A 25,779-nucleotide genomic window follows, 5' to 3' on the forward strand; every position below is an offset into this window, starting at 1 on the left:
GCTACTGCCATCACTTCAGAGGATTTCTGACTGGACTCCTCTGTTCCTTCCCTCATGTAAGCTTAAAAGTGATATTTTATAAATTTGTGTTTGATTATGTTGCTCCCCTGCTTAAACTCTTCCGTATCTTTCCATTTGCTCTTACAGGTTGATGCCCTTGCCATATGCTTTTTTTTCTTTTTTAATTTTTTTTAAGGTTTATTCTTTTTTCAGAGACAAAGTGTGAGTGGGGGAGGGGCAGAGAGAGAGAGGGAGACACAGAATCCAAAACAGGCTCCAGGCTCCGAGCTGTCAACACAGAGCCCAATGCGGGGCTCAAACTCAAAAACCGCAAGGCAAGATCATGACTTGAGCTGAAGTCGACTCTTAACTTGACTGAGCCACCCAGGCACCCCAACCCTTACCGTAAGCCACCTGTGATCTTGCCCTTGTCTTTCTCTTTATTTTATTATTATTATTTTTTAAAGGAGTATGTTTTTATTTATTTATTTAAAAAAATTTTTTTAACGTTTACTTATTTATTTTTGAGACAGGGAGAGACAGCATGAACGGGGGAGGGTCAGAGAGAGAGGGAGACACAGAATCTGAAACAGGCTCCAGGCTCTGAGCTGTCAGCACAGAGCCCGACATGGGGCTCGAGCTCACGGACCGCGAGATCATGACCTGAGCCGAAGTCGGATGCTAACTGACTGAGCCGCTCAGGTGCCCCATCTCTTTAATACTCTTGTACCACACTTCCCCTGTCTAAGCTGGTACCCCACTGGATATCTTTCAGCCCCCAGTACCCAGCACACTTTTTTTTTTCTTCAAAACCTTTCTTGTTTTTAATATTTCTTTAAATATTTTAGAATCTTAGGCAGACTCCACACTCATTATGGAGGCAGGTGCAGGGCTGGATCCCACGATTTTGGGATCATGACCTGAGCCGAAATTAAGAGGTGGATGCTCAACCAACTGAGCCACCCAGGCACCCCTCCTCATAACCTTTCTTAAACATACATTCATCTGCTTGGCATGTTACTCCCACCCACACTTTTAAGTCCTGCAAATCTCAGCTTGTGCATTTCTCTTAGAAATGCTGCTCCTGACTACCATACTTTTAAAAAGCCCCTTGGTTATTCCTTCTCATAGAACTCTGGGTCCCCTTTCCCATCATGAAGGACAGGGTCCTGTCAGTTTTCTTCAACGTATACTCTGCCTGGCTCAGTGTGTAGCATATATGTGTGCAGTAAATATTTGGGACTCAATGAATCAGATAGGGAAATACAGTAGGTTAGCAAGGTGTAGACAATTTAGGGTAATACATAATTCTGTCTTGATATTTTTATGAGTTATTTTAATGAGCCACTAGTATCTGACTATCTTTCTTGCTTAATCCAGATCAGAGTGTAGTAACTTGAGAGAGCATCATAAAGATTATTTTTCTCTCATTAATACATTGTGAGAGCTCTTTGTAGGAAACTGAAAATGCTTTCTTTATTGGTTGATATAATGTGAATTATTACTTGTGCCCCAGTCATCCATGAAGAGACTATCACTACTTCTAGATGACCATGGGTTGTTTCTGTTTGTATTGAGGAAACATGTTAATAATCTGGTTTTAAGTGCCAGCATTTTCTTTCATTCCTATCTAAAGCCTCTGTTCTTACAATCAATAATTAATATTTCCTTGCCTCAAGGAAGGGAAGGGTCATGACTGTTTTATGTGGGCTAATAAGCCTTCCTTTTTTAAAAATGTGATTATTGTGAAGAATTTGACTCTAATATAAAAATTTTACATTTCTGGGGCCTGGGTAGCTCAGTCACTTAAGCATCTGACTTCGGCTCAGGTTGTGATCTCAAAGTTCTTGAGTTTAAGCCCTGCATCGGGCTCTCTGCTAAAAGCTCAGAGCCTGGAGCCTACTTCAGATTCTGTGTCTCCCTCTCTCTCTGCCCCTCCCCTGCTTGTGCTCTTTCTCTTTCTCAAAAAAAAAATAAATAAACATTTTTTAAAAACTAAAAATTTTACATTTCTCATTTCTTTCTTAGGCTCACTTAAGAATCATGTTGTATTAACACTTTAGTACTGATACATGGTTTCTGTTGTCTCCTCATCAGTGCAATTTAAGTGATCATTGTAGCTGGTGGATGGGCAAGTTAGCTAGCAAACATTCTTGCAAGAAGCTCCTAGTAAAACAAAAATCACAAATTGCCTGAAGAGGCTAAGCTTTAGGATAGTGTTTATTTTATAACTTTGGCAACTGAAGGGTTTTTGTTTGGTTGGTTGTTCTTGTTTTTTAAATATTTTATTTTTAAGTAATATCTACATCCAGTGCCCAGCTCACACCCTGAGATCAAGAGTCACACACTTCACCAACTGAGCCAGCAAGGCACCCACAACTGAAGTTTTTTAAGCTGAAAATATTACTTTGCCTGTGAATGTGGCATATTATCTTTAAATGACCAGTAGATTATTATTTTTTTCTTTCTTTCCAGTGTTCTTGAATTGTCTCAATATTCAGCAGGAACTATTTGTTTGGAGGCAAAGAACACTAAGGGTTTGGAACATATATCATAAAATGAATATAACTCAGTATGGAAGTAGAGTTCTATCAGCCACTCCTTTTAGGTGTAAATGCTGCCGATAGTGTGTATTATGGAAAAATTTACTTATCTCACTTTTTGTATGGGTACTAGACATTTGCGTAGTTATAGCATTGTTGAAAACGTACTTTCTTTGGCCTGTGAGTACAAAAACTTTCCTTCTTCCCACCTGAAAGACTCTCCATCCTCAGAATAAAGAGTGGAGTGCTAAAAAGAAATGTGGCAGTTGGATAATTGGTAACTCAGGCTGGTCTACATAACTCCTTTTCCTAAGATAAGTCCTGGAGTCCCTGTCTGCATTTTGTATTTCTGAAGTGTAAGGATCAAGAATAGTGTTAACTCATTAACAGATTACTAGAGTCTGAGCAATTTGTGGAGAAAGCAAAATCCAAATGAAAACATGGATCTTCTAATTCTGTTCAATTAGCAAGTGCTTATTTAAAACCACTATACATAAGACACTCTGAGCCCATTGGGAGAGTCAAATGATTGGAGATAGATTTCTGTGTTTTAGGAACATTGGGGAATATACAAAGAAGTTTAAAATCCCATGACTCTCCACCCAAATCTAGTGTTTTGAAGTGTTTTTCTTTTCCTCCTATAAACTTTAACTTTGGAAGTTTCCAAGGTCTGGTGCAGCCAGGTAGAGACACTTGCTTAAATTCTCCAGGAAGTGGGAATTATTGAATAATTTCCATTATTGAATAATTTCACTGTAACAATTATAATGGTCTATAGTAGAAGTTTTTAGATTCCTTACTTTTCTGTAATTTGGTTAGGTCAACACAAGGATGTGTTTCGTTAGCCAGAATACAAAATCTGCAGGCTAGAATGGTCTTGACGAGTTTTATTGGGGGGAAATACGGCATTTGGAAGAGTAGGGAGCAAAAGGAATCTCAGGCAAGGGGGGAATGTCCCTGGGGACAAAAAAAGTTTGTAATGGACTCAGTGTTCACTTATATCTAATCAGACCTGTGGTCTTAGCTTACATGTTTTCAAGATTTATCAGTCCTTCTTCTATAATTATCATGCTCTTGATTTTATTTTTAGACATGATATTTCATGTATCTTGAAGTTTAAAATAACAAAGTAGAAATGAAATTATTTTGTTTGAGAAGGGGTTAAAAGGTTGAATAATGTTGATCTAAATAATGATTTCCTAAGAGAGATCCAGGAAATTCCCAGAAGTTGTCTGGTTCAGAGAACAGTTCTCAGGATTAGCAAGAGAAATTAAGGAGTCCCAGAGAGGGGCTCTGTGGTCAGAACCATTTGATCCTCACAAAAGAATGGATAAAAACAATTTAAACCACAAAATGTGGGTGTTCATTATTATAGATAAGGTAAAGTTGGTGCCATTGGCTAACATGATGGTAGAGAAATATTCAGATGAATATAGCATTTTCCATTCTCTGAAATATTTAGGCTAAGTTCCTAGTTTCTGACAGACATCCTTAGCATCTTTAAGCATTCTAAGATTCATTATTTAAAAAAAAAAAAAAAGACTATAATAAAGCGATGGCATTCGAATTTTTTAACTACCCTTTGTCCTAGAACCCTAATCACAGTTCTCATTTTTGCATGTTATCTTCTAACCTTTGGTTGTATGCATACTTCCTTAGTAGTAGTACTTTAAGAATTACAAGGGGGGCACCTGGGTGGCTCAGTCGGTTAAGTGTCTGACTCTTGATTTTTTTGGCTCAGATCATGATCTCATGATTCCTGACTTCAAGCCCCACATTGAGCTCCACACTGACAGTGTGTCAGTGTGGGATTCTGTCTTGGGATTCTGTCTCTCCCCCTCTTTCTTTGCTCCTCCCCTGCTCATTTGCTCTCATTCTCTCTCTCTTTCTCTCTCAACGTAAATAAAAAAATAAAATATTAAAAATTAAGAAGAAACTGAGATCTAGCAGATTAAGAATCCATTTCTCTTTTTAAGGTATGTGTTGGGTGGTGGAGCACTATGTATGGAACTTCTCACAAAACAGGTAACTAATTTCTTATGATACTCATATTTTTCAATCTCAATGGAGTGTTTTGATGATGTAAATTAGATTCTGAGGGGAAAGACTCTGATGTAATACCACCCACTTAAAAAAAAGTTGTTTTCAATAGCACCTACTTTTAATAATGAAAAAGCTATTTAAGGCAAATCAGTAAAATGACATTGTACTTGGTGTTTAATCTATGCAAGGATAGCCATTCTAAGAGCAATGTGTATATAAGGTTCTAATTTGCTTATATTTGATACTTAGAATATAGGGTTTTTTTTGTTTTACGAGATTTTAGAAATGGTCCAACTTTTTTCTCTTGCATGCAGACTTCTTAACATTGTCTTGCTGTTGTAGAGCTATTTATGTGCCATTTTGTTAAGTTTTCCCAAGTGGGAATCAAGAGTACCATTATGTTTTAGAGAAGTGTTTTCTTCTTTCTGTAGGGCTGGAGCAGTGCCTACTCAATAGAATCAGTCATCATGCAAATCAATGCTACCTTAGTCAAAGGCAAAGCCAGAGTACAGTTTGGAGCAAATAAGGTACTTTTATTAAGACGATGACATAATCATTTATAATCTATATTTTCTGTTACCTTAGGAGACGTGTTGTTCTTTTAGTCTTTGTTATTCTTACTATAGAAAGACATGTCTATAATTGTAAATCTATTATTGGTATGTAAGTTAAAAAATACTAGTAAAAAAATTATACGTACTTTGAAGTTTCCCAAACTTGAGATCATGTTAGAATAGTCAATTTCCAGTGAGCATTTATATGCTAGGCTTTGATCTAAACTTTTTACTTGTATGTTCTGTTTCAATCCTTTTACTAACCTAAGAGTAGGTATTATTATTCTCATTTTGTAGATGAGGAAACTGAAGCACACAGAGGTTAGATAACTTGTCTAAGATGACAGGTGGCAGAACAAAAATTGGAAGCAGACAGTCTGGTGTTAGTCTCTACTCTTACCCACTGTGTTGTGTTCTTTATTCACTATATCCAAAACATCTTTCTATGTCTAATTGTAGTTTCTTGAAACAGTTAAATGGACCAAGGACGATACTCTGAAGTTAGTATATTTTGCAAAAGTATTTGTGTGATGGAAGTTATCCTAACCTAACATTTTTAAAAATTTGGAGTTCCTAAAGGTCTGTGAATCTTGTGTTAAATGCCTATCCAAATAGTATGAAATCTAAATAATGTATTTATAAATGTATTGCACATCAAAGCATGAGTCCACTAGAGTCTTAACTCACAGAGGAAGCAAAAAATCGAGAAGGCCATTTGAAAAATCATCTATTTGGGATAGTACTATACAATAACTCATTTTACTTGAGTTCTTTTAACAGCTATTTCTTTGCACTGGAATAAAATATCATTTTGTGTAAAGTCTAGAAGTTAACTATTGAACACTAGTGAATTACTTAACTACATTTAACTAGCATTTCTTAACAGTGTGTATATTTTAGGTGTATTAAATGTGCCGATAGAATGATTATGTAGTAGGCTATTAGAATTTTATTTTTTGTATTGACAAAATTTATGCACAGTGCATGGTTTTTAATATAGGAAAAAATATAAAAAACTGAAGTCATCGGTAACCTAGAAATACTATTAACATTTGGTTTACTTCTTCTAGTCTTTTAAATTTCTTCCTGGCATATATTTTTATGTAGAACTTGATGTTAAATTTCATCATGTTTTTATAAAAAATTAACATATCTTTCATGTTAAAATATAAAAGGCTTAGATCGTTTTGAGCAATTGAAAGAACATTTGAGGAGTGCCTGGGTGGCTCAGTTATGTGTCTGACTTCAGCTCAGGTCATGACCTCGTGGTTCACGAGTTCGAGCCCCATGTCAGGCTCTGTACTGACAGCTCAGAGCCTGGAGCCTGCTTCAGATTCTGTGTCTCCCTCTCTCTCTCTGCCCCTCTCCCACTCATACTCTGTCTCAAAAATAAATAAAACATTTAAAAAACAAAAAAAGAAAGAACATTGTACTAATAACTCACTGTGTAAACTTACCTCTTCTGGGCTTCTGTATCTTGAGCTAAAATATTTTAAGTCTCTTCTAGTTTTAAAATTCTGTAATATCAATACTCTGTTCAGTGCCACAGTTCTCTTGGAATTACTCAGTGTCAATGTTATCACTTTCAACCTTTATATTTCCATTATATATAGTTTTCTTAGCAAGTACATAACATAACCATTTTATATATAATGCTAAGTCAAGCAGCTAAGCACATTTGCCTTGTAAAGTATGTCTTAGAAGGTGAATTTTTTGAATGAATGGTTATAAAACCTCACTCTTCATTTTTTTCTTGTTATTAATATCTGTTAAGAATTTGGAAACTTTAGGGGCGCCTGGGTGGCGCAGTCGGTTAAGCGTCCGACTTCAGCCAGGTCACGATCTCGCGGTCCGTGAGTTCGAGCCCCGCGTCGGGCTCTGGGCTGATGGCTCAGAGCCTGGAGCCTGTTTCTGATTCTGTGTCTCCCTCTCTCTCTGCCCCTTCCCCGTTCATGCTCTGTCTCTCTCTGTCCCAAAAATAAATAAACGTTGAAAAAAAAAAAATTAAAAAAAAAAAAGAATTTGGAAACTTTACATGATGTAATAGGAGTTTTACCTTGTACACTTAAAAAAATTTTTTTAATGTTTTATTTATTTTTAAGACTGACAGAGCAGGAGTGGGGAGGGGCAGAGAGAGAGGGAGACACAGAATCCAAAGCAGGCTTCAGGCTCTGGGCTGTCAGCACAGAGCCCGATGCAGGGCTCGAACTCACGAACTGTGAGACCATGACCTGAGCTAAAGTTGGACGCTTAACCAACTGAGCCACCCAGGCGCCCCTACCTTGTAGGCTTTTAAACTCTACAGGATAATCAAGAAAGTACTAACAACTATTTCTGATATGGGGGTATTGAAGTATTGATGGGGCAGGTTAGAGATGGGAGACTTTAAATCATTTGTGCTCTTTCTTTTGACATATAACTATTCAAAAATATTTTAAATATTAAAAAAAAATTTTTAGTGTTTGTTTTTGATAGAGACAGAGTGTGAATGGGGGAGGAGAGACAGAGTGTGAATGCTGTCCGCACAGAACCTGACCCAGAGCTCAAACTCTTGAACCACAAGAATCATGACCTGAGCCAAAGTCAAACACTTAACCGAGTGAGCCACCCAGGCACCCCTATTTAAAATATTTTTAAAGATACTATCAGCTATTGGTTCAAAATAAATGAATGAGTTTATGTCTTGAAAATATTACTAAAGGGGCGCCTGGGTGGCTCAGTCGGTTAAGCGTCCGACTTCAGCTCAGGTCACGATCTCGCGGTCCGTGAGTTCGAGCCCTGCGTCGGGCTCTGGGCTGATGGCTCGGAGCCTGGAGCCTGCTTCCAGTTCTGTGTCTCCCTCTCTCTCTGCCCCTCCCCCATTCATGCTCTGTCTCTCTCTGTCTCAAAAATAAATAAACATTAAAAAAAAAAAGAAAGAAAGAAAATATTACTAAAATGATACACCTAAGTACTGGAAAACAAAAAAATTGGCTGTCGGCACACATAAAATTTGGAGATAGGGTAAGATTGATGGAGCTGAGGATCTGCAACTCTATGCAAGCAAGAGTCACTCATTGTACAGTCTTGCCATTAGCTTGCTCCCCTAGGCTCAGCCAGCAGGAGCTGAGAGCAAGCCATAAGGCAGAGGATGTTGGCCTGGGCTGGTTTTCTGGTCAGTTAACAGGGGATACAGGCTATAACATTAACTCTAGGCTGTAGTGGTAAGAAAGCTTTCTAGAGTTCTGCTATTATGACTTAGCAAGAATTTGGGGTTTGGATAAGCAAGGTAGTACCCTAACAAATGTTCATTCACCGCATGGAGGGCATGATAGTTAAGTTAAATAGTGAAATCCTAGAGCACACAACTCTTGGAGCAGCCCCTAAGCTATTTCTAACAAAGACACCTATCATACCCTGCTCCTAATGGACCTCCAGTCATTTACGTAGAGAATTCTGTGGTGAATGATCACCTTCAGATGAGACATCTGGTTTTTGTTTTTTCCTTTCAAGGAATGGAGAGGTGCTACCTGTACTAAGTATTCCGGTGTTTTATTTATAAATGAGCAAGGTTGGCAAATCAAATGTGAGAACCTTGCATAATCCTGAGATTCTCCCAAGGAAGCTAAGATGATCTCATGTTAGTTATATCCACAGTTCTCATCAGAAGCAGGCACAAATACTCCTCAGAGGAAAAGCTTTTCTGATTTAAGGCTACAAGATTCTCAAATATTAAGATCAAGCAAATAAGAATTCAGTGTGAAAAATCCCAAGCACACAAGTAAGCAAGCCAGCATAATGAGAATTGGCAGAAACAATACATAAGAGATATGTATTCCCAAAGACTTTAGGTTTTGGAATTATCAGACACAGAATAGAGACTTTAGATATTAGAATTATGAGAAAATGAATAGTTCTATGTAAAACATAAAGAAAAAAGCATCCTAAAATTGAGCAAACAATGAAACCATCAGGTATAATGAGACAAATTTGAAAAAAGAATGAAACAATTTATAGAAATGAAAAATATGATTGAAATGAGAAACAATGTGTGGATTAGGTATCAAAGAGAATTGGTTAGAAGAAATAACTCAATGTTGTACAGATGAGAAGAACATGGGGATAGACATTGTGGTAGAAGTTGAGAGCTAACAATCAGAAGGAGGTCTAAAATGTCTTATTGGAACTCCAGGAGGAGATAATAAAATGTTAAAAAGCAAGAGAAATAGAAACCAGGAAGTAAGGTGGTAAGGAAGTCACAAGAAAAAATGGACTAAAGTTACCAGTTAGAATGAATAAAACAAAATCTGGCAATTTTTAAGAAGTATGTTTAAATTATAAGGATGAAAAAACACTGCGTTTTGTTTTTTAATTTTTTTTTGTTTCTGAAAGAGAGAAAGAGAGCATGAGGAGGGGAGGGGCAAAGAGAGAGGGAGACACAGAATCCTAAGCAGGCTCCAGGCTCTGGGCTATCAGCGCAGACAGAGCCTGATGTGGGGCTCAAACTTGATGTGGGGCTGGAACTCGTGAACTGCAAGATCATGACCTGAGCCTAAGTCAGACGCCCAAATGACTGAGCCACCCAGGCGCCCTCTTTTCTTTTCTTTTCTTTTTTTATTGAGAGGGAATAATAAAGATATGCCAGTATACACTTATAACAACAACAAAATATGTGATATATATGTATAGTATCAAAATAGGATTTTGGAACAGAAAGTACTACTTAATGATAAAAGTCTCAGTTAACCAGGAGCTATAATAATATTTTACTTTACCTATTAAAATAGCATCAAAATACAGATAAAAAAAACTTGATGAATGAAACTAAGAACATTGTGTGTTGACTATTTTTAAAAAAAAGAAAAAAGAAAGACTGGTGAAACCACAGGAGAAATTGACCCAGGTAACCATAATGAGAGATTTTAGTGTACCTTGTTCATAGTAAATTAAATATGTCAAAATGTAGAAGATTTGAATAATCAATTAAGTTTGGTCAAATGGACAGATGTAGAACTCTGTACCCAATAATTAGATACTATATAATCTTTCCCAAGCATTTATGGAATATGGGGAAAAATTATAAATTCATAAATTAAGAATATTTAAAAACAAGCCATATAATTTGAATATGATACAGTTAAGGTTAGAAGACAGTAATGGAAAGATTAATAAAAATCTGCATGAATTTGGAAATTAAACACAATTCTAAATCATGGTTAAAAAATCATATGAAAATTTAAAAAGACTTAGAACTGAACCATAATGAAAATACTAAAATTCTCCCTTTGTCCCTCTCTCCTTCTTTCTCCTCATCTCTCTTCTTCTCTTCCTCTTCTCCTCTTCTCTCTCTCTCTGGAACATTCGTGAAACTTATCCTCTTCAATGAAGAAAACTTCAATTTTGGAAGTAGGAAAAGGACAGATCATTTTCTGATCCTAATTAAATAAAAAACTATAATAACCAGCTCAAAACAAATGTCCCTTTTGTGGAATTATGGAACTCAAACAGCCCTTAATGGGGCTTTGAAATGAAGACTGCAGAATAGCTAGAGAATAGCAATGAAATGCCTACATACTAGAAACTAAATGAGAGGGCAGAGGGAATACTCCTTGCTCTAAAATCCTTGTATCATTAAAAAAAAAAAAAAAAAGAACAAGAATGAATCAGACCTCAAAGTAAGTGTTAGAAAGGACAATCAAGGGGCACCTGGGTGGTTCAGTTGGTTAAGCATCTGACTCTTGATTTCATCTCAGTCATGATCTTCTAGTTCGTGGGTTTGAACCCCACATCAGGATTCTCTCTCTCCCTCTGTCCCCCCTCCATCACACACACTCTCTCTCAAAAATAAACATTTTTTTAAAAAAGTACAAAAAGGGCACCTGAGTGGCTCAGTTGGACTTTGGCCCAGGTCATGATCTCCCAGTCCATGGGTTTGAGCCCCTCATCGGGGTCTGGGCTAACAGCTCAGAGCCTGGAGCCTACTTCAGATTCTATGTCTGTCTGTCTGTCTCTCTCTCTGTCTCTCTCTCTCTGTTCCTCCCCCAATTGTGTTCTCTTTCTCTCAAAAATAATAATAATTAAAAAAACTGAAGGAAAGTAGAAGGGAGGGTTTAATAATGATATATGCAGAAATCAGTGAGTTAGAAAATAGGGCTAACTCCCCATTACACTAAAGCCCCTGCAGTAACATTCTCTTTAAACTAGAATTTGAAGGGGCGCCTGGTTGAGCGTACAACTTCAGCTCAGGTCATGATCTCGCGGTTTGTGAGTTCAAGCCCCGCGTGGGGCTCTGTGCTGACAGCTCGGAGCCTGGAGCCTGCTTCAGATTCTGTCTCCTTCTCTCTCTACCCCTCCCCCACTTGTGCTCTGTCTTTCTCTATCAAAAATAAATAAACGTAATAAAAATAAATTTAAAAAACTAGAATTTGAAGATCATGCTATTGACAACTGAGAAGGCTAATGTTCTTATTTTTCTCTTCTTATCTTGTAGATGGGCAGTAGGGTTAGGAAATGACTGCTTTTTGATCATTTGCAAGTTTCTGTGTGTGCATATGTTGCTATATGTAATCTGTTTCTTTTGTATTTTTGTCCTTTGGTGAAAATATAGATTGGAAAAACATTACTTTTTATTAACTTGGAAAGAACATTTTATGTTTGTTTTTCAGATGCATTATGGGAGGGTTTTTACTATTTTTAAAGAGCTCTTAGAAATTCAAAAAGGCTACACTGTAGAAAAAGATACAAAACATCTATTTGCAGAAATAGAAATAAATGGCTTATAAACATATGGAGACACACTAAGCCTGGCTCCGTGATAGAAATGTAAATCTCACTTACACTGAGAGTTCATCATCCACCTATGACATTTTCACAAATAAGAGGTTTGTAAAAGCTATGTAGAGGCATTCTCATACATGCCAAGTAGCAAGCCCATTTCCACAGTCTTACAAAATTACAAAGGCATATGTCTTTTGACCCAGCAATTCCACTCAGACTATTTACCAGTGCTTTGGAAATATTTGTACAAGGTTGCTCACTGTAACATTGTAACAAAATATTGAAAACAACTTGGGGCGCCTGGGTGGCGCAGTCGTTAAGCGCCCGACTTCAGCCAGGTCACGATCTCGCGGTCCGTGAGTTCGAGCCCCGCATCGGGCTCTGGGCTGATGGTTCAGAGCCTGGAGCCTGTTTCCGATTCTGTGTCTCCCTCTCTCTCTGCCCCTCCCCCGTTCATGCTCTGTCTCTCTCTGTCCCAAAAATAAATAAACGTTGAAAAAAAAAAAAAATTAAAAAAAAAAAAAAAAAGAAAACAACCTAAATGTCCTCCAATTGGGGAATAAATAAATATTTGACTTTCCATACAATGGAATATTTCACGGTTTAAAAAAACAGAAAGGTTCAGCTTTTTGTGCAGTGATCGGGAACAAGGTGCAGGATACCTTAAGTGAGAAGAGGCAGAGAACAGGGTCTATAGCATGCTACCTACCATTTGTTGGGGGGTGATAAGCAAGGGATGGTGGCTAGTAGTAACATAAGCTATATGTGACTTTTCTTATTTAATCTTAAGGAGATATAAGAAACAGTTAACTTGGGTAGGGAAAGGAGGATGGATGAGAGGAGGAGCTGGATGGTTGGAGGACAGGTAGGAAGGAGAATTTTCACTTAAAATGTTTTATACATTTTTAATTTTTGTACTGTGAATTTATTCTATAACATAATAGGTATGTACCACTATGAAGAATGCTCATGACATATTAATTGTAGGTTATGATGTCACTCAGTTGCACTACTAGAGAAAAAATTAATCCTAAATTTGGCTCCTTAAAAGAAGACTCCTTTAGTAATGGCTTGGTACCATTTATGGACATCTTTAACTCAAGATGTCATTGATATGTATAGTCCTCAAAGCTTAAAGTTAACCTTATCTGAAGGTAATATTTTGTAATTTTGTTTTTTGTTTTATTATGAGGAGGAGAGTTTAAGTTTTATTCATGTCTGAGTAGCATTCTTTAACTTCATTCATCAGTGGAGAAGGGCACTAGAACTATAAAGCTTTGTACTTGTCCAGTGGTAAGAGTATTTATACAAATGAACTGTGAAGCTTAAATAGATTTTTATTGTAGTACAACTTTGGTTTTGTTATCCTAAAGTGGTAGAGAATAATGAAATTGAGAAATGAGGGTATTAAGTTAAAATTATTTTTGAAACAGAAATCTAATTTAGTTTCCGGTGTTCTTTTAAGCATAGTGATGATGCATCCGTAAATTATTTGTAATGATTTTCATCTACTCAGAGTTTTTATTTAAAATGTATAATTCTCTTTCAGAATCAGTATAATCTAGCAAGAGCCCAACAATCCTATAATTCCATTGTACAGATACATGAGAAAAATGGTACGTTTAATTCAATAAGTATTTATTACCATTTATGAAGTTTTATATAAGGTACTATTGATAACTTACCCTGTTTGTTTTTGCTTTAATCTCTTAAAGTACTGTTACCCCAGTGAAAAAAATTAACTTGAGGATGCACACACTCTGCTTTATTGAAAAATCTTTGTATCCTTAGGCCTTACTTGGCCTAAGTCAGAGTCAAGATTTTTTAGTAGATTAATGAATGAATCACTTCTTACTTGAAATGTATGGTATTAGGGTAGGAATTGAGTTAAAGGCAGTTGTACAGGTGGAGTTCTTACTGATACTGAGTAAATACAATCGGGATCCTGAACCAGCTGTTTCTGAAACATCATCAGATTATTTAATGCTTTTTGACAGTCATACACATGTATCTGTTCAAGGAACATTTTCATTTCAGTATACACTTAAGAGTATTTGAGTTGTAAATTTAAAAAAACTCTTAAAATATCTTTCATAAACTTTATTCTACTTTAAATTTTGCTTGTATTCATAATGCACGTTTTGAGTCTTCTCTAACAGTGAGGTAGATTTGGAATTAGAAAACCCAATTTTTCAAGTGCCATTTGTGTTACTCGCTAGCCCTGTGTCTCTGAGCAAGTCCTGAAGATAATAGCTTCAGCCTTAGTTTCTTCATCTCTAAAATGGCATATCTGTCTTGCCAAACTTGTGAGGAAAAAAAGAATAGTGTATGCACATGGCACTTTGAAACTAAGTGCTGATAATAAGATACTCATTATAGCCATGGTAGTGAAACGGATACTTTTTTGTGCAGAGTAAATTAATTAATAGGAAGTAGTTTTCTTTAAGGAGAGTATTTACAGTAAAGTGTTCTTTACTAGAAATGTGGTAGCTTGTGACTTAACATTGGTACTTTGTGCTCACTTGTTTTTTTAACCACAAAACAAACTCCACTTTTTCAGTGACTACTTATAAAAGACTAATATTTAAAACAGTTCAAGCTTTTGAAGAAGGAAATGATAAAACTTGAAGGCAAGCCTGGGTTTTCATAATGATCACAACACACTAAATTAGTAGATCCACAGGTGCTTGTATACTACTTCATAACCATGTGGATGCTCCACCAATCTTGGTATATTCATACTGTTCCAGTGGCCATTTCATGCCAGTCTTATTTTCATTAGCCTTTCTGTAGAAAACTTAGATTTTTGCTGAGTCTAGGAAAAAAAAAATCACATTTTTTCTTTTATTTTTTTGTTGAAGCAAACATTGTAATCAGCATTCAAAAATGTTTATTGGAAAGTGCTGTATTTTACAAAGTGTGGGTGTTTATAAGCTTAGCTTTGATGAAAGAGCAGTAGATTCAGAATCAGGAAATGGGTTCTAGGTCGGTTTCTGCTGCTGACTCTGATTTTAGGCATAGTCCCTGCACTTGCTGAAATGACTCCTTCACTGGTGAAATGGTATCCTTGCACTAATGACAATCCAGGTTCCTCTTATTCTAAGATGCCAGCATTTTGTTTTGGGTATAGTTATTTTCAGTGAGGTTGAAATGGAAGACAAAAATCTATCTTGTAGTCTAATATTCCATATTATCGTCTTTAGCTAGAAATTCCACTAGTATAAAGATCTTATGTTGAAAACTCAAGTACAATTTATTCATAGAAGTAAATATGTGCACATAACAAAATGCCGTGTTACCAACCCATGTGAGTTTAATTTTTACAGTATATTTAAACAAAAATATGAATAGACAAAGTAGCTAACCTTAAATGAAATGCCATTTCTCCTAGTTGATTTAATAAGGTATTTTAACTTTTTTTCCATTGTGTTTCAGGCTGGTACACCCCTCCAAAGGAAGACGGCTAAATATGTTGACTGTCGTATGTTTGGACCAATGTTGCTTTAAAGAAAATCTTTCCAACATGCAGACACAAGCTTTGAGTGCCCCTATAACAGCAGTACTGAAGACGTTAGCTAATAGATATTTTAGTGGATAATCTGTCAACTGACATCCAGTATGAGTTACAGCCTTTTCGTTTTGCTCATTTTAGGTATTGTGGACTGAGCAGTGGGGCCTTTACTGTATTTTTTGTGATAAATACACATATTGGCCACTCATGATCTCTTTTTCTTGAAAAGTGAAATCTGTTAAGCAGAAAGTCAGCATCAGGTTACAGAAGTTGCGACTGTAGGGTAACTTTCCCACATTGAGCTCGTGTGTTATGAGGACTTGCAATATACTGTTCTATTTAGAGCCAATAAAAGTTTAATTGATGTTTAATGTTGGTTTAGAAAATTTAAGGTCTTCTAAATCACAGTAGCTTTTTCAAGTTAAAACCAATTTTTGATATTGCCAAAATAATGATAGGAAGCCTACTCATTAAATTGTTAAACTTTTTTATGGCTAGATGAAGGTATGAATTGTTTCCTGAAGATACGCTCTTAACTGAGTTGTGCTTTTTAGGCAAAAGCAAAGCAAGGCTGTGCAAATTAAGGCTTTGTAAGTAATAATTTCCACTGGGGCCTCAGAGTCTTGTTGGGCTGAATCTGCTTCTTGTTGGTTCAGTATTTCTTATGAAGAACTGCAGTATAGAGCTTGAAGTTATTTAAAATACTAAATCATTTTATGTTTCCATTTTATTAACGGGATGTTGCAATCATTTTTAAACTAATAAACTTGTAAAGTGATTGGCACAAAGAATTCCTTGAGCAAAAGCTGCACAGTGAAGTACAAAAAGATACCTGATTTGGAAACTCTTAAAATTTTTGGTATACTCATAACGATGGCTTTTACATTGAAAAACTAGTAGGAACTCTATATATGTTCATTGTTTTATAAAACCTGACTCAAATCAGTGTACTCTCCATTTTCTTGCCTTACCTGATTCAGTCCTATTTGGTTGGTGATAGACTTTCTTATCTACCCAAGTTTGATTTAAAAGTAAATTCTAATTATTAAGCACTTTTAAAATGAAATCCAGAAGCACACTTTTCTGCACAAATAAGTTACAAAATTCGAAGGTGTTTCTTATGCATTTGCTCTAAGTTTCAATTTTTAACTTTGTAAACCACACCAGAGAGACTTGGCACTTCGGCATTATTGCGTGTGTTTAATTTCTTTTTCTATTTTGGTTAAAAGGACAGTAGAAAAAGATTTTCTGGCATTCTTGTTTACTTGGTTACATTTGTATAAAGATCTGATTGCCAGTTGCTGAGATAATAAGTGACCAGGCAGAATTCTTTAAAGCATTAAAGTTCCTTAAACCTAAGGCTAAATCTTGAATACATTATTGAATTCTTTAATATCCTGATGGCTAGCAGATTGACAGCTGCACATTTGGCATGCTTTGTTTTTTTGGGTTTTATCTTTCATTGCAGATTTATTTGGCAATGTACAGTAAATTTTGTAAACTTGCATCAAGTTTATGAATAAAGAACCATTTAAAATATAACTTTGTTACTTTTCCCTCATCAGAGATACTCTTGGCTTCAGGTGTTTGTAAGCTCTATTGAATTTTTTGAAATAGGATTTATATATGGTGGGATGGGGTGAGGAGAGGGTTGAGAGGAACAGAGACAGGTTGATTTAACAAGAGAAAGCTAGAGAACCCGGAAATGGTGTGTACAGACTTGGTGTATACTCAGCTTTCCTCAACCTTTTTCCTCTCCCACTCTCATTCCTTAATATAAGTCCGAGTGCTACTTTCATCATGGCTGTCCCTAGTTCCCCTTTTTTAATATTCCCATGACCTCCTTACACAGCATTATCAAGTTATCTTACATACAAGAAGTCCAGAGATAGAAGTACTCTAGGCCTGGTACATTTTGGCTCTGCTACACTCCTTTGAGATTTTTCCCTGTTGGTTTCATCTTTGGATTTAACGTCATATCTGGATATTGTAGCCATGTTACTCCGTCCAGACGTAGATAATGGTCTTATCTTTTAGCAGCCCCAACCCCCAAACATATTGCCCTTCACTTTTCTTTTGGCTAGAACTGGGGCCTGTGTCCACCTCTAAACTAATGGCTGGTGAAAAGAATGAAATCATTATTAGTTTGGTCCAGTGGTTCTCAGTGTATGATTTGGGGAACCCTGGAGATCCCTCCTTTTAGGAGGTTTAAGGTCAAAACTATTTTCCTAACACTCAAACATTATTTGCCATTTTCACCTGTTTTCTCACAAGTGTACAGTGGAGTTTTCCAGAGGCCATGTGATTTGATGCTGCAGTAGATGGAATTCAGAAGCAGATGCAGCTTAGATGCAGAAATTAGAGGTCTGCAAAATGTGATATGATGGCACAACTATTCACTATTGGGTGAGGGAGCATAGTTATTTTTTTCACAAAAATTCTGTTTTGTTCATCTGTAATGGATTTATTATTTTTAAGTGAAATAATATTAAAATGTTTTAATTTTTAATTGGCAAATAGTAATAGTCATAACCCACATAAATAAGCTCTTTGGGGTTGTCATAATGTGAAAGAGTCCTGGGTGAGAATGTTCGAGATCTACTAGTTTAGTTCAACTAAGTTTACCCTCTAGAGCTGGTGATCGAATCTGGCTTTGTTAGTAAAGAAGCAGCAGGAGTAATGGATGTTAGGTAGGGATACAGCAGTGTCTGCTATGCTTACATTCCTTCTATCTGTGGTTCTCAACCTGAGCTAGCATCAGAATCACAGGAAAACAAATCACAGAAAAGTTAAAACTCAGAATGTTGGGCCCTGCCCCCAGTATCTGATTCAGTAGGCCTGAAGTGAGGACCAAGAATGTGCCAAAACCTGACAGACACATGAAAAGATGCTCAGCATCGTTAATCATCAGGAAAATACAAAGTAAAACCACAATGAGACAGAATGACTCAAATTAAAAAACATAAGAAATGACAAAGTGTTGGTGAGAATGTGGAGAAAAAGGAAACCTTGTGCACTGTTGGTGGGAATGGAAAAATAGTATGGAGGAAGCATTGGAAAAATAGTATGGAGGTTCCTGAAAAACAATTACCATATCCAATAATTCCACTACTGGGTTGACACAAAGAAAATGAAAACACTGATTTGAAAAGGTTTGTGGCAGCATTCAAAATAGCCAAGATAGGGAAGCAATTCAAGTGTCCAACAATAGATGAGCAGGTAAAGAAATGGTGTTTATACACAATAGTATATTATAACCAGAAAAAAGGAGATCTTGCCATTTGCAACAACATGGATGGACATAGAGGGCATAATGCTAAGGGAAATAAGTCAAAGACAAATACCATATGATTTCACTCCTGTAATTTTAAGCCAAAGAAATTTTGAAAAGACTTTTAGGGGCGCCTAGGGTGGCTCAGTTGGTTAAGTTCAAACTTTGGCTCACGTCATGATCTCGTGGTTCTTGGGTTCCACCTGCCTCTGGCTCTGTGCTGACAGCTCAGAGCCTGGAACCTGCTTTGGGTTCTGTGCCTCCCTCTCTTGCTGCCCTTCCCAGCTCATGTGCTCTCTCTCAAAACTAAACACTTAAAGAAGAAAAAGAAATTTTAATACAGAAAACAAACTGGTGGTTGCCAGAGGAGGTGGGTGGGGGGATGGGTGAAATAGGTGAAGGGGGTTCAGCCAGCATGGAGTAATGTATAGAATTGTTGAATCATGTCACAGACCTGCAACTAATATACCACTGTTAATGATACTTAAGGGGAAAACTTGTTAAAGCCAAAACTTCATAATTCCTGGTGAATCTGATGCTACTAGTGAGGAACTAATGCAGTTGGTCAAGATTTTCACAGCAGTGGTAGGTGCTGTTCATGCCCTTCCATACAGAAGGTGAGGGCTACAGTGAGTTAACCACATTCCCTAGGCGTTGAATAAAAGATGGTCATCTACACACCTGTCATCTTCACAGTTTTTTTTTTTTTTAAAGCAGATACTGCCCGTTCAAAAACTGGACTCATGTTAACAGACATTTGTACTATAAAGAGGGACAAATATTACCTAGTTCCTTCCTAGAAGATACCATGACTTAAAGTTTTGTACCGACAAAGAATATAGCGCTGCAAGTGCAGCGAGAGGCACAAGAGGAGGACCTATTTTTGCCTGTGAGAGGCCTCCTACAAGGTTTCCGCAAGATCATAGGACGCAAGCCCGTTCAGTGCCTCCTGCCGCCAGCGGGCCCTCGGGGATCCAAGCAGGAAGCGGGTTGGCCTGGAGTCACGTGGGTGGGTCTCAGCAGCCTGGCTCCCCTAACCGGCCGGAAGTGGCGCGCGCGCGCCTGCTCAATGCGCACTAGCTGGGAAGTCCTGTCCCGGCCTAACCAGTGCCTCGCGAGTCGCCGTAGTGCTTGCTTGCTGGGCGGGTTGTTGAGGAATGGAGATGGTGGGTGGCTGTAGTGATCGCGGTGGTGGCGATCGCCAAGGCTCTTCCGCGGACCCACAAAGCACCTTTGTGTTGGGTAACCTAGCGGAGGTGGTGGAGCGTGTCTTCACCTTCCTGCCCGCCAAGGCGTTGCTGCGGGTGGCCGGGTGAGGAGAGAGGAGGCGGGAAGCTTACTTCGGGACTTGCCTCGGGCTTGCCCTGGCTGGCGGGGTGGGCAGACACCTTCGGGACCCACGGCTGCCCCCGGCTCCCTTCTCCTTCTCTGAGGTGATGCCCCCATCTGCGTGGTACCCCCGCCGTACCCCTGTCCCTGTCTTGGGCACTCTTCCCAGGGGGACGAGGTGTGCCTTATGGTTGTCTCTGCCCCCTGTTCTCCCTCTGAATCTGTGCCCTGACACCCCCTTCCCGGACTTTTGATCCCGCAAGAATTTCCTGCTGTTCTAATTGGGGTTGTCTGTGAGAGGGAAATGAACGACCCTTCACAACCCTTTGTGTGTTTGCGTCCCCAGCGTGTGCCGCTTATGGAGGGAGTGTGTTCGTCGGGTGTTGCGGACGCATCGGAGTGTGACGTGGATCTCCGCAGGCTCGGCGGATGCTGGCCAGTTGGAGGAGCATTGCTTGGTCCGCGTTGCAGCTGAGGAGCTTGAGGCAAGTAAGACGGGAGCGTCCTGCACAGGCGGTTTCAGGGTTGGTGGGTCAGTCTTCGAGTACGAAATCTTTTTCTTTTTAATCCTTATTTTGTATGTGGCCTTATTCTTGGTAATTTAGGAAACATTTTCTCGTGACATGAAAATATTTATAAACACCCATTTTAATAACTATATTGTAAGGATATGCCATGATTTATTTGACTGCTTTTCAGATGTTGGGCATTTTGTGTATTCAGATTTTTACTATTCTAATAACGCCATGCCGAACCTTCCCTTTACCTGCTTCAAAAAAAACAGGTATTTTCATTGTTTGTCAGGGAAGGCAGCTGGATCTCTTTGATTAGTGTCACATTAAAAAGCCAAGAATCAATACTTAAACCCAAATATTTCAACCTCTGGTCCTGACTGTTCTTCTGTATTGTATCTCTGGGCCCCTGTTTCAAAAGTTGGGCAATACCTGAGGAGGTAAAGACTTGAACTATGAAATCAGAAGGGCAGACTTCTTGAGGACAGGTGACAGTGAGGCTGTGGTATATTATTTGGGAGTGGGACCCAGCTATTTGAGAGTAAATTGCCAATCTAATATTCTTTCACTTCCTTATACGTTAGCGTGCATTACATACAAACAGGAATATTCTACACCACCACAGTACAACCATCAGTCAGGAGATTATTATTGATACATTTCTACCATCCATTCCTAAAATTTCAGATTTTGCCACTTGTCTCAGCAATGTTCCTCGTGGCAAAATAATTCATTTTAGAATCTTATGCTGTTGTCATTTCTTTAATTTTTGATGTGGAACAGTTTCTCAAGCTTTGCTTGACTTTCACAACTTTGACAGGTATGTAAATTATAGGCCAGTTATCTTGTAGAACATGTTTCTTAGATTCAGATTATGTATCTTTGGCAGGAATATCACAGAAGTGATCCTGTGCTCTTTTAGTTTCATCCTATTAGGTAGCATCTGATTTCCATTTTTGTCTCATTACTGGTGTTATTACCTTTGATAATTTGATTGACATGGTGTGTGCTAGATGTCGCTACTGTAAAATTAGTCTTTTCCACTGCAATTAATAAGTATTTTGTGAGGAGATATTTTGAAACTATGTAAGTATTCCTGTTTCAATTTATTCATTTATTTATATCTGTATGGACTCTTAAGTCTCTTATTCAATGCGATATCATCTCTAAAAGAATTGATTTTAGTGTCCAAATTGTCCCCATTTTGGCTAGCACGAGCCCCTTCAGCTGGCTTCAGGGTCTTTTAGAGATGAATCTGTCACCTTTGAGCACCTCCTTTCTCTCTGACACAACATTTTCTAAGCTCATCTTGTGTTTTGTCTGCTTTAGTCCTGGAATCAGCCATTTCTTTAAAGAGTTCTGGTTCCTTTAGTGGAGAATGGTAGTTGAAATGCATTGCTGTCAAAGGTTTTGCTTCTTTAGAGCCTAGTGGACAGAGCCAAGGAATATATGTATGTGTACAATTATAACTATTATATATATGGAAATTCATGAGTTTGCTTAAGTACATCCAATTCCAGTCCAACACAGAATTCTTTACAGTTTTCTTTTCTCTCAGGTCATATTTGTACCTCCCTTTTGGACAATGAAAAACCTGGCTTTCATCATTGTTAATGTGTTTGGATATTAGACAAATGCCCCATAAATGACCAATCTTCTGTTTCCCTTTTTCTCATGTGGATTTTCTCCTTACTCTGTTTGGGCTTTGGGACTCAGATCCAAAAGCAGGCTCGTAGGAAACTTTCTTCTTTGCATATTGGTTCAAACCCTGCCTGGTCTGTTTCTAGAAGTTGTCATTTGGAGAAATTCAAAGTGCTGGCATACTTCCATAAAGATGTTCTTTGCAGCATCATTTATTATAAGGGAAATTGAAAACAACCTAATGTTTACAAATAGTCACTAAATGATGAACTGCAAGATGCATTAATGACAAGGGAAAATGTTCATGTTATAAGTGAAGAAGGCAGATTATGAATTATGTTTAGTATAATCTGAATTATTTAAAAACAAAAAAGGAAGAATAGAAAAGAAATAAGTCAAAATGTTAGCAAAAGTTTCCTGTCAGGGTAGAATTGTGTGATTTTTTTTTTTTTTTTAATGCTTTAAATTTTTTTCTATTTTTTTTTCCTTCAGATTTTTACCACAGCAGGTATTATTTTCATATAGCTTTAAAAGTTTATACAATACAATGGCTGTTAATAGCCAGACGTATTTAGGTCTGAACCTAACTTTGGTGCATACCAGCTGTCAGTCTCTGAAAAAGTTACCTAATTTGGAGCACCTGAATGCCTCAGTAGGTTAAGTGTCCAACTTCAGCTCAGGTCATGATCTCATGGTTCGTGGGTTCGAGCCCCACATTGGGCTCTCAGCTCTCTGCTGTCAGTGCAGAGCCTGCTTCAGATCCTCTGTCTCCCTCTCTTTCTGCCCCTCCCCTGCCCTTGTGTATGTTTTATCAAAAATAAATAAACATTAAAAAAAAAAAAAAGGAAAAAGTTACCTAATCCCTTTGAGCTTCAGGTTCTATCTCTAAAATGGAAAGACAGTAAGAATTTTCCTCATACCCTTAAAGACTTGTTCTAGGTTTAAGTAATGGAAAGGTAATGCATATAACACATTATCTTCAGTACCAGGGATAGCAGTTTTTCAATGAATGAAATTATTATTCTCTTTTATCAATGGCATTTTAAAAATTCATATAGTAATGCCCTTAAAGAAGTTTATTCATTGTAGTAAATGCTACTGTGGTTAAACTAAAATGGAAACCTTGTCCAAATCATGCTGTGTTCTTTGTGTTTGCCTCTAGGTTACCTAGTGGACATGACACTTTTATAGCCATAAAGGAAATTAGTTTAACTTTTTTATCAGAAATATTTTCAAGTCTACAAAAAAATTTATAACATATCTTGCTATTTGGAACTTCTTTGTATAAGGGAGTGAGGTTGCAATTGTCTCACATTGTGCTTTGAGATCTTTTCATGTTGAGGACTGTCACTGTCACTGCTTCCAGTGAGAATTAGAAAGGAAGAGTCAAGCAATTGCTTTTCATTGGGTACCAGGAATGAGAGAATCCTAAAAACTCAGGACTAGACTTCCTATTTCCTTACTTCCTATACCAGGTATCACAAACTCAAATGACTCCAAAGTTAGGCAGGTGACTAAGTTGGTTTGCTGTGACAGCATAGGGAGCAATAAGGCCACGACAAACCAGGGAGTGCTTGCCTTTGTTTAGCCCTAGTCAAGAAGAATACGGTCTAAGTGTTGTTAGCATGTCTAGTTTTTCAAAAGAATCTGGAAATCCATATTTTCTGTAAATATTTTGTGTAATTTTCAATGTTGGTAACCAAATTGCATTCTTTGAAAATGCCGTGTGGACCAAGAGAACTATACCCTTAGGTCTTATCAACCCTGGGGCCACCACAGGGCCATCATTCTGTCTCAGTTACCTTTTTTGAATTTCTCTATATGTAATCTACTCTGAAACATTTTAACATTCCCCAAAATTACAGTAGATTAACACTTTCTCATTTAATCAGTGTTGAAGTTGCTATATGTGAAGTACTTCATTCCATTCTGGTAGTAAAAATCTTTGAAAATAACCAGTTTAGAAAAAAACGTATGTTCATCCTTTTGTTTGATTCAGCCACTTTGCCACTTGGCTGTAATGTGACATTTAGTGGAAACCAGAAATCTGAATAAGCCTAGCTTGTAAGTGGAGATAAGGCACAAGTAAGAATGACTGGGATGTAAGGTATGTCATATATGAGGTCCAGGGTACTGAGGAAGTCTAAGAAAAGGTTTTGTAGGGGAGGTGGCACTTCAACTGTCTCTTGGGGGACATAGTCCTAAATTAAGTGGGAAAAGAAGAGAGCCACAGGAGAATGTGCATAGCAGTGTGTGTATTTCTGGGTTGTAGTAAGTAAAAGTTTCCCTGGAGGGAACTAGTTGGTAAGGTAGAAATGAAGGCCTGGGATACTTCCATTTGGTAGGCAGTGAAAAGAGGAGCAATACTGTTTGTATACTTTCCTTTGTTGCTCGCACCTTTCTATTAGTGTGATGCCTATTCAGGAAAGCAAGTAGCCCCTTTTGCTGGCATTTAATGTTTTTATTTAAAAGTTTAAATTATGGGGTTGCCTGGGTGACTCAGTCATTTGGGCATCCAACACTTGATTTTGGCTCAGGTCATGATGTCAGGGTTGTGGGAGCTAGGCCTGTGGCGTGCTCCAGGCTGAGCGTTGGGATCACTTGGAATTCTCTCTCTTTCCCTCTGCCCCTCTCTCCCACTCTATCTCTTTCTCTCTAAAATGAAAAATCAACAAAAAAGAGTTTAAATTATGAAAATGAACATTTTGAGTTAGGCTGGAATGAGTTTGACTTGAAGAAGAAATGAGAGATGTTCAAATGAATGAGCTGAAAAGGAAGGAGCAGAAGTAAAAAATGAGTGGGAAGTGGTTGGACTCAGGTCAGACACTGACCTGAAGGGAAGGTACATCCATGGCAGTTTGGACCAGAGCAAAACTTTAAGGGACCGTGAGAGCACTTCTAGATTCATGTGATCCAGTTCCATTTTTGTTTTTTTGTTTTTTTTAGCAGAATGTTCACATCTTACCACAGACAGTTCTTTACATGGCTGATTCAGAAACTTTCATTAGTCTGGAAGAGTGTCGTGGCCACAAGAGAGGTGAATATCAAAAGAAAAGGTTTGAGTTTTTGTTTCCTTATATACCTCTAGAGCTAAATATTGTCCTAGTCTTGAGAGTTACTGACTTTCTCAGGCTCTAGGACTTCATGAATATATTGTCTTTGAAACTTAAGAGACCCTTTTTGCTTCAAAGACTGATTTCTAAACCTTGCAGTACAACTAAAACAGATTCTTTAGAAAGATGTTTTTCTCAAATTGAAATACTTTAGCCATCCAGGCACTTTTTATTATTAAAACAATGTATATCTTTGGCTATTGAAGCCTTATGTTGTGTGATGGGGACCCATTTAGGGAGACCAAAGTTATCTATAGATACCATGCATGCTTCTTGGCTCGCTAAGAGCAGAAGTAGACTAGGTTTCCCAGGCTGGGCACACTGAGGTTCAGGTCTAGACCTGTGTTATCACTGTCTAATTTGAATCCAGGTACTGTCTATGCAGTGAAACAGTCATGCTCTAATATCAGCTAAACAGAGAGGTACAATAGCAAGTTAAAATTTAGCTGCTGCTGTTAAATTTAACATCACTGGGGCAAAAACAGTATATGAACAAAGCAAGAAAG

At 37.7% G+C, this 25,779-nt stretch overlaps 2 protein-coding genes across 5 annotated transcripts in view; both read left to right on the forward strand.

Annotated features, from left to right (window-relative positions):
- UBE2Q2 (ubiquitin conjugating enzyme E2 Q2) overlaps positions 1 to 25,779 on the forward strand; it is a 73,359-nt gene that overhangs the window by 46,190 nt on the left and 1,390 nt on the right. For 2 of the 3 annotated variants that reach the window (XM_047862169.1, XM_047862171.1), the window contains 4 exons: positions 4,520 to 4,568; positions 5,018 to 5,113; positions 13,446 to 13,512; positions 15,332 to 16,949. In XM_047862169.1, coding sequence (XP_047718125.1) covers positions 4,520 to 4,568; positions 5,018 to 5,113; positions 13,446 to 13,512; positions 15,332 to 15,363 — 244 coding nt within the window. In that variant the 3' untranslated portion in view covers positions 15,364 to 16,949. Of the gene's footprint in view, positions 1 to 4,519; positions 4,569 to 5,017; positions 5,114 to 13,445; positions 13,513 to 15,331; positions 16,950 to 25,779 lie in introns of those variants that run through there. The other variant, XM_047862170.1, reaches the window with a different exon arrangement.
- FBXO22 (F-box protein 22) overlaps positions 19,724 to 25,779 on the forward strand; it is a 31,045-nt gene continuing 24,989 nt past the window's right edge. Inside the window, exons 1-3 of one of the 2 annotated variants that reach the window (XM_047862167.1) lie at positions 19,724 to 19,990; positions 20,354 to 20,492; positions 25,107 to 25,197. In XM_047862167.1, the coding sequence (XP_047718123.1) occupies positions 19,836 to 19,990; positions 20,354 to 20,492; positions 25,107 to 25,197 (385 nt within the window). In that variant the 5' untranslated portion in view covers positions 19,724 to 19,835. The remainder of the gene's footprint in view (positions 19,991 to 20,353; positions 20,493 to 25,106; positions 25,198 to 25,779) is intronic. The other variant, XM_047862168.1, reaches the window with a different exon arrangement.

Source organism: Prionailurus viverrinus, chromosome B3 (assembly GCF_022837055.1).
Source record: "Prionailurus viverrinus isolate Anna chromosome B3, UM_Priviv_1.0, whole genome shotgun sequence".
NCBI lineage: Eukaryota > Metazoa > Chordata > Mammalia > Carnivora > Felidae > Prionailurus > Prionailurus viverrinus.